The 9,389-nt window shown below is 35.5% G+C and overlaps 1 protein-coding gene across 1 annotated transcript; it reads left to right on the forward strand.

Moving 5' to 3' along the window:
- Nucleotides 1-2,081: 2,081 nt before the first annotated feature.
- Nucleotides 2,082-7,428, forward strand: LOC122281953 (alpha/beta hydrolase domain-containing protein 17C-like). Its single transcript, XM_043093838.1, has 5 exons — nucleotides 2,082-3,190; nucleotides 4,212-4,248; nucleotides 5,221-5,457; nucleotides 5,669-5,716; nucleotides 6,724-7,428. The coding sequence occupies exons 1-5, from the start codon at nucleotides 2,865-2,867 to the stop codon at nucleotides 7,243-7,245; spliced, it is 1,170 nt and encodes a 389-aa protein (XP_042949772.1). The 5' UTR covers nucleotides 2,082-2,864; the 3' UTR covers nucleotides 7,246-7,428.
- The last annotated feature ends 1,961 nt before the right edge of the window (nucleotides 7,429-9,389 follow it).

Consider the following 9,389-nt stretch of genomic DNA (forward strand, 5'->3'; position numbering starts at 1 on the left):
AGAGGAAAAAAGAAATCAACAAATGAGAGATTTTATAAGTTTACTAATGGAAAATAATTTGAAAGTAAATGAGGGTATATAGAGAACATCCTGAAGAACAAGATGCTTAGAAAGATGAATTGTGCCAATATGTGTGATAGAGACACATTGACCATTAGGTAATCTGATAGAGGTGTTTACAACATAAGTTATAGATATAGAAAGCTCAATAGAGGAGATCATATGGTTTGTGGCCCCCGTTTCAAGAATCCAATATGAACTATGAGGAGCATAAGGTGTATGCTTAGTAGAAGAAAAAATAGAATGCCGAAATGAAAAAATACAAGATAAAGAGTAAGAAGAGGAAGCTACAACATTAGTAGCATTATTGGAATCGATTCCTAGATGATTATGAGAGTTGATATTGAGCATAGAAAATAATTATTGATATTGGGCCTTAGTCAAAGAAAATTGAGGTGCTGTTAAGGGAGAGTTATCACTAAGGATAACTTGATTGGCCATGGATTGTTGACGTGGCTTTGGCTTGTACCCCAATGGAAATCCATGAAGTTTGTAGTATTTCTCAATGACATGACCAGTAATTCCACAATGTTTACATACTGGTCTATTCTTCTTAAGAAAGGATTTCACATATCTTGGAGCATTAGAGTTTGTAACAAAAGCATGAGCATCAGCAGGAGGAAGATAAGTAACAGAGGTTTCTCTATGTTGTTCTTCCTAAAGAACAAGGGAAAAAACCTTGTTGAGTGGTGGTAAGGGCTTCATCAACAAAATCTGAGCCCTAGCCAAAAAATTATTCATTTAGTCCTATAAGGAACCGTAAAATATGTTCTTGTTGAACATTCGAGTTCAACGTGCTCAAAGCACCACACGAGCATACATGAACATATTTATAATTGACTAGTTCATCCCAAAAGGCTTTCAGGCGAGTGAAATAAGCACTCACTGAAAGTTGACCTTGAGAAAGGGATGAAATCAATTTCTGGATTTGAAAAATCTTAGGACCATTCTTCTGAGAGAATCTCTCCTTTAAATCAGTTTAAATATCAAAAGTAATAGCAACATACAATACACTAGCAAAAATATCAAGAGAAATTGAGTTAAGGATCCAGAAAAGCACCATGTTATTACAAAGAGAATAGAGGATTGGTTGAAATATGCCGATATGAGAATTGAACCATCCACAAATGATAATTTGTTTTTTGCCAAGAGAGCCATAGTCATGGAACGGGACTAGGTGTGATAGTTGTCTCTAGTCAAAAATTGCGTGACAAGAACAATACTGGGATTATCACTAAGGTGGAGGAAAAAAGGACTCGCAGCATCTTGAGAAGAGATATGTGGATTTGACACCATGGAAAGGGAAAGTCGAAATCTTACGATACCATAACAGAACAAGAAGACCTAGAAACTTCTTGTATTCCAAGAATCACGAAAATGCCCAAAGTCTTAAAAGTGAGTAAAATAATCAACTTCAAATATTTATACTAACAGCTAAATAATACATCCTAAAAATACAATCAAATATAAAATACAACCTAACATGTTTAATTCACACGTGTAAAAATACATTTTACAACTTAATAAATAAAGAAGGGCATGTGGTGAGGATGCATTCAGTCTCAAATACTTAAATTTGTAGAGGATAGTTGCAGCAAAAACAAGCTACTGTGCTGTGAAGGCATGCAAGTACGTACCATGTGTTAATATCAATCTGCATCACTATTTTCTTATCTTTTTGCTTTTTTTTTTCGGGGATCAATAATAGCTCATAAGCATGATTATGTCTGACCGACGTGTTCATCAATCAAGCATGAAATTGATGACTTCTTAAAAATCAAGGCAGAAATCAATTACTTTCATAAATAAAATAAAATAAAAATCATCAGGGTTGCCATGACATCCTTATATTCTTCCTTTATATCTACTCAAGGGTCCAGAGTAAGAACACGTCCCTCATTTTAAAAAAGAAAAAAATCCAAAAAATTTGAAACTTCCTTGAGAGAGAAAAAGAAAAATAGCTGAGGTGTCACAAAGGAGTAGCATCAAGCATGTTCATAAGGTTAAATACACAAAAGAGTGTGCCAAGAAAACCATAGAAACTGACCAGATAAGCTCTATAAAAAATGTGTTGTGGCAGGCAGGGAGAAAAGATATCAGATTTACAATACAACTGACAATCAGTGAAGCCATGAACAAGTGCTCTCTCTCTCTCTCTCTCGTTCTCTCTGTGTGTCTGTGACAAAGGTTGTCTCGTGCCAACACCTTGCTCGACAGTCTACAACTCACCCTACAATCTACAACTCACTCTACAGTCCACACTAAACCAATAGCCCCAGCTGCAGAGTTCTCTCTCTCACTCTCTCTCATGCACCAGCGCCAACGCACCTCTGATCTGCAATAGTACAGTGCCATCTACCCATGAAAACCAAGCTGATCTTACAGAAATCTGGCGACACGAACACATAGCAGTTCACTAGCTAGCTAGCAACTAGCAGTGATTACGCTTCCCACCATAACCGCCCTTCTTCGACTCTCTGCTTTTCTTCTTCTCTTTCCCATCCCACCACACATCCAAACAACGCACCAAAACTAGTTCACTTCCTTATTATTCCACCACAAATCTAAAAATCACTCGACCCTTTCCCCTTTAAACCCTCCCAACAAAACCCAGCTCACTCTCCATTCCAACTCATTCCCAAAACCCCTTAATCAAAAGCCGAAACGTCATTCGGTCCCGCATTCTCACTTCCATACCAAAGCCCATAAACCCCACGCACTCTGTGTGTGTGTGTGCACACATGTACTCAAGATTGCTCCTCCTTTAATGTCTTTGGCTTGTTCACCATCTTGGTGGGGGGTGAATGGGTTGTATGCTCTCTCAACTGGCGGCCAAGTTTGCGTTCTTTCCTCCATCGCCACCCACGTACCAAATTAAGAAGCGCGACGATGGCAAATTCACCGTGTTGTCATCGTCTTCACCGTCGATGCCGATTATTCAATCTGATGACAATTCCTTGGATGTCTTGCTTATTGACACTAAGCGTGGCAATAAGATTGTTGCTTTTTATCTAAGGAACCCATTGGCTCGTCTCACTTTGCTTTACTCTCATGGCAATGCTGCTGACCTTGGCCAGCTCTATGACCTCTTTGTGCAGCTCAAAGTCAATCTCAGAGTTAATCTCGTGGGGCAAGTGTTTTTCTTTTTTAATTTTCATTTCTTTTGTAATAATGATGGTTTATCTCATTCATCTGGTAGATTTTAGATTAGGTTGGATAGCTGTCTATTTAATCTCATGGGGTTTACATACACTTCACAAATTTCACATTTTTGTACCTCTGCTCTGATAAGGAAAAATCTGTATAAGAGCTTTGCACCTCTCCACCCTTCTATTGTTAGTTATTTAAATGTGATGGTTTGTGAGATTGACGTTGATTTTTCATATATTTCTCGTCTCAAGAGACGTGTTCTGGAGCTAGCCGGTCTTTTTGGGCTTACATTTTTTTTTGGTGCATTGGGGTTAAATCTATTATTAGTAAAGATGGTAGTTTGTTCTATATCCTTCTGTCTTAATATGACTTTTTTCTCAAGGTATTGGTGGGTAATGTATTTTTAGAATGAAAAGGTCAAAGGCAAAAAAGGTTGGTTTTATTGTTTCCTTTTTATAGTCACTAGTAAGTCCTATGTCTTTTTTCTCCTTTTCTTTTGACTCTTTTTGGTTTCAACTTTCCCTTAAAGTACAAAGTAATTAATTTGAATTATTCTACATCTATGGAGACCTGACTTTATACCACTCTTTTGGGGAGTTCTGTGCTTCCGGGGCTCTGCGAGGTTTTGTGGCGTGAATGGCCAACTCGAATGGCGTGTAGAACTTTCCAAGATCTACTTTTTCTCTACAGTGATGATGAATGCTCTTACCATAATTAAGATCTTTAAAAATTCTTGTCATCTTATCTTTTAAACTTTCTCTTGAATCTGTGACTAACGAAAATATTAAAAGTTAATAAATTTCTTTCTATTTTTTTCTAGTATGAATTGATACTTTGATTTCTGTTTGAAAGGGCCTTTTGTTTTTTTCAAAAAGAATCAATTGATGATCTTGTTTTCGACTGTTTGCTTTGCGTGTGGGACTGATCTTCGGCACAATGTGATTCATTAAACTGCCAATTGGCTTTATTTTAAAATCTTCCATCTGGATTTTATGATGCAGATATGACTATTCTGGCTATGGAGCCTCTGCTGGTAAGGTAGGCTATGATTTGGTCCTGAGTTGTACTATACTATGCAGTATCAATGTACTCTTCATTTTTCTCTGTTACGTGTTGGCATTCACTTCATTTGGTAATGGTTTGCACTAGAGGGACTTAAAACTTGGGATTTGCCACAGGAATAGATATCTCTTCAGATAAGGAGATCTGATTCACATTATAGAAGCAATTTTGGGTTTTGAAACAATTAGTTCAGTATACAAATAGATATGCGAGTAGTTTGAGAGGAATGGGCAATACATTGGAATGTTGAGATTTGTCTTGTATAATTCACCAAGAAAAAAAGATGCATAAGTGGAAGGAGGCATACATTCTCAATCAACATATATCATATATGGAGCTGGTTTATGAAAAGTTTGGAATTGATGATGTCTGAGAACATTTTGTAAGTTAATGAGTAACGCGATTAAAAGTTCTGGTGCATCTAGATTTTCATTTTGTGTCTGTATACTTCAGAACATTGCAACATCGATGTGGATAGATTAGGATATTCTGATCTTGATTTGGTTAGTCAATACTGGTATCATCTAGACCTAATGTGTGTACCATTCTACAGAATGTTGAATCATCTAATTAGGCTCGTTTGGCTATACAGTTCAGATAAGATGAGATGAGATATTTTGTTGAAAATTGAATAAAATATTGTTACAATATAATTTTTTAATATTAATTTTGTTTTAAGATTTAAAAAAGTTAAATTATTTATTATATTTTGTATGGGAATTTGAAAAAGTTGTAATGATGAGATAGTTTACGTTTGAATAAACAAACGAGGTGGCATTAGAGATCATATCTTCCTTCTATATCGTCACTCTAAACATGCTTACTAGTATGCAATATGCATACTATTTTTTATTTGGTTTTGCTTGTCAGATTTGATAGTGTAGAAAATCTGTGAGCCTTGTGGATCAATGTTGAAGTACTTAATCATGTTGTTGTTATGAAATGCAGCCTAGTGAATCCAATACATATGCTGATATCGAAGCAGTCTATGAGTGCCTTGAGACTGAGTATGGAGTTAGCCAGGAAGACTTGATCTTGTATGGGCAGTCAGTTGGAAGTGGGCCAACATTGCACTTGGCAGCTAAACTGCCAAGGCTCAGAGGCATAGTTCTGCACAGTGCGATTCTTTCAGGTCTTCGTGTGCTCTGTCATATCAAGTTCACATTTTGTTTTGACATTTATAAGGTAAGGAAGTCTCTTGTTTCTTCTTACAGAGATGTGAATTAGATATGGTCATTAGAAGCCTATGGAATTTCGGTATAACAGTGTGCTTCCAATCCATTCCATTGGTCGACTTAGAATGTTATAAGGACCAGCATGCTAGATTGAGTATTGTGCACTGGCTTATTGCTATTTCTGCTGCATTTCAAGATGGTAACTGTCCTATTTTACGCAGAACATCAACAAAATTAAGAAGGTGAAGTGTCCTGTGCTTGTGATACATGTAAGTGTTTCTTGACAACTTCAACAAGTATAGAGCTTTCATTTCCCATTAGTTTCTTCTCCCTTCTCATGATTGTTTGTAATTAGTGACTCGAGAAGACAACCATATGTATGCCCTATAGACCCAGTGCAAAGGGAAAAACCACAAGATAATCCAAACAAATCTGTTATAAGAAAATGGGTTCCGCATCATCTAAAACTTATGCCCACGACTTGAGGAACACGCCTTAAGTGTAAACAACATGGGAACTGTTTCTCTGGGTATCGCAACATAGGGACTCATCTCGATTATGCCCACATCTTGATTTCGTGTCTCGGCAAACCAAGCATCACAAGTTCTTCGTGATTTGTGCACTTAAATCCTTTCCAGGAAAAGAACTTCAAACTAGCCATCCCCCATTGTCCTTTTTCTCACGTGAAAAGAAAAAAAAAAAAAAAAAAAATTCGTATGTTGCTGTCTTGGTTTTGCATCAAACGACCGTGTGCTCACCAAGTAATAAACCCTTTAATTTTCCCTCTTCTTCTTTGCTTTCTCTATGGACTGAAAAAGGAAAAAAAAATAAAGAAGTGTTTGGATACCAGAAGTGTTTCTTTTCATCATTAAATTTTTTTCAAATAAAATATAATAAACAATTCAACTTTTTTAAATCTTAAAACAATAATAATATTAAAAAATAATATTCTAACAATATTTTATTCACCTTTCATCTCAAATTATCTCATCTCAATTCACTATCCAAATGGCACCTAGAAACTTGATTTCCTTAGTGGCTCAACCAAATGAATTGTTGGTATCATTCTCCAATCACCAAATACGGAAGAGGAGCAGCTCTTTTACTCTGTTATCTTGCTGTTGAAGATTCCTTTGAAGAACCTTTATGGTTTTGTTAAGTGCTGGCAGTGCTGCTATGTGATGCATGTGCCATGCCAAATTAACTAATAATTCTCCCATAGGAAACCATCTTTGTCAAATTTCTATGCATTACATGTGTTGAGATAAATTTACAGGGGACAGAAGATGATATTGTCAACGTGTTGCATGGCAATGGACTGTGGGAAATGGCAAGGGAATCATACGAGCCTCTGTGGATTAAAGGAGGTGGGCACTGCAACTTGGAGCTTTACCCGGATTACATCCGCCATCTTCGCAGATTTATCCGAGAGATGGAGAATATAACCACAGAAATCCGCCTCAAAAAGATTCGGCCGAGTCAGTTTCTACAAACAAGGTCCACAGTTACTGCTAAAAGGTGCTGTAGAATCAAAATCCGGCAACCAAAATGCCCTCATTGTTCAAGACCAAGCTGCATAAAGTGTTCCTGGCGGCCCAGATGCCTAGAATGTTGGAAGCCTAGCTGCAGCAGAGAATGTTGGAGACCTAGGAGTGGAGAATGTCCTAGCTGTCCTGAATGTTGGAGACTCAGGTGCAATAGATGTTGTTGGAGACCAAAATGGCCAAAATATTTGAGACCAGGCTGCTGCATGAAATGTTTCGGTGGCTATGTTGTGTGGGAACACACAGTGGGCTAAGACTGGACGAGGAGGATGGCTAATGGTGATTATGTGCTTGTAATTGTATAGATTGCTGTAACTTTCTAACATCCCTATAATCTTGTGCAGTAGCCTACGGAATTAAAAGAGGAATTAGTTGGATACTGAACGAAATTTGTTGATATAATTCTATATTTTTCTTGATGCTGGTTTATTCTTAAACTTTGCTTTTACTTGAGTATATTATATATCTCTATTGATAAACCTTTTTGACATTAATTTCTGAATGTGCAAACTTAGATGAATAATCCCAAAACTCTGACCTTTCAAGTTAAGTATTTACACCCGGATTTAATTGCTCATTCAGCTTTTAATGTGTTTGGGACAAGTAATGATTTAACACAGACGATCCTCTGGAAGAGTGTTAATATATTATTATAAATATATTACTCTCTCTTCATATTAACTTAGATTCTTTAGGTAAGTTATGATTTAACAATAGTCCGCTAAGCCAACCTTTTTATTTAGAGTAATGCTATATATAATCATAAGTTATGTAAGTGTTGTGTATTTTCTTTTTTAAAAGTGGGGTCTATTATTTAAATAATTAATTTTTTTTATGTAAATTTTATATTTACTCATTTTTCTTAAAAGAATTATGCGTAGTTTACTCATTCCATAACTTCACATATCGTTCCTCTATTTATGAAATGAATGCAGAGAAAGCATGCAAGTGTAACATCACCATCCAAGATTTCTGATTTTTCTTTTACAACTCAATCGGCCACCCAATAGCCAAGAGCCCAGCCTCACATATCTAGCAACTGAAGGGCACAAATAATCTTCTACGTTAAAGATTACTTCAACCAATAATATTAGGGCAATGATATGCTTATTACTCTCTTACCATCTATTTATTATTCTATAGTATATTTAAATTTTTTATTATTATTTTCTTTTAAGTATTTTTTTATCATCTTAATCATTAAGAAAAAAATTAAAAAATATATAACTTTTCTAATAGTTACTTCTTTAACTATTAAATAAAAGAAATTCTTTAAAAAATAAAAAGAGAACCCTTTGGGGCCACACCTCCTGGTGAAAAGCCAGCGATTTAACCAGTTATGTGTAGGAAAACTTCTGAGGGTGCGGTGCACAGGATCGTGGTTTATTCTGCAGGAGTGAGTCCAAAGGGCCCTGCCTTGGAGAGGTTCCTCGACATCAAAAAAAAAAAAAGAGAGAGATGTAAAAAAGTGGTCGTAGAATAATAAGTCTATCACTATTCATAATATTATAGAAGGTTGAATAGTAGATATCTATGAAGGGGTCATGACCATATCCTTATCCTTGGAATTCAATATATTGAAAAGAAATTTTTGGTATATATAGAAATCTTACGAAACTAAATTTATAAAATGATGTAATTTGATGCGATATGTGGGTCTATATTGAACTTGTTGCACAGACTATTCTATTGAACTCCATATTGGTTGGAAAAGGAATTCATCTGCTCTATATTATATTTTGATGACTTTGTCGCATAACACAAACAATGGTAGAGTGACACATTTAGAAAAGAGAAATGTTGTTTCTTCATCTTGAATTTTCTCATTCTTAGTTGTACCAACCAACTTATCATATCTGAAGTAAATTTACATCTAAGTTGTTGACTTGTAAAACCATTTAAACATATTTCGTACCAACTATTGTGATTAGGAATAATAAAACCAATGATGATAGGTAGTATTACTCGGATTAAATATTAGAGAAATGATTTGTACAAATCTCATATAGTGCCTTTGACAATTGAAGTTATTTAAGTCTTATTTACATTCATATTTCCCGAGCATCGCATAGATTCATTTGTTAAAAACTCAATCATTGATCCAAAAGCTCACCTTTAAAATACTAATTAGGTCAACCCTTTTAACTCTCATGAAGATCATAACACCATTACTAATAACAACGTATAGAAATAGATATAAGACTGGGCCAGAACTTGAAAATGGATCAAGATGGGCCTTGCTTCTTTAGCGACTAAAGAAGATTTTTGACACTGTCCACCTTGAGGAGGAGGTGGACATTATAAATTCTTTCAAACTCATCTATGCCAATTTCAAATGCTATATACTACATTTTTATTCCACTTATATACATATATATATATATATATATATATTATG

The sequence above is a fragment of the Carya illinoinensis genome, chromosome 11 (assembly GCF_018687715.1).
Source record: "Carya illinoinensis cultivar Pawnee chromosome 11, C.illinoinensisPawnee_v1, whole genome shotgun sequence".
Taxonomy (NCBI): Eukaryota; Viridiplantae; Streptophyta; class Magnoliopsida; order Fagales; family Juglandaceae; genus Carya; species Carya illinoinensis.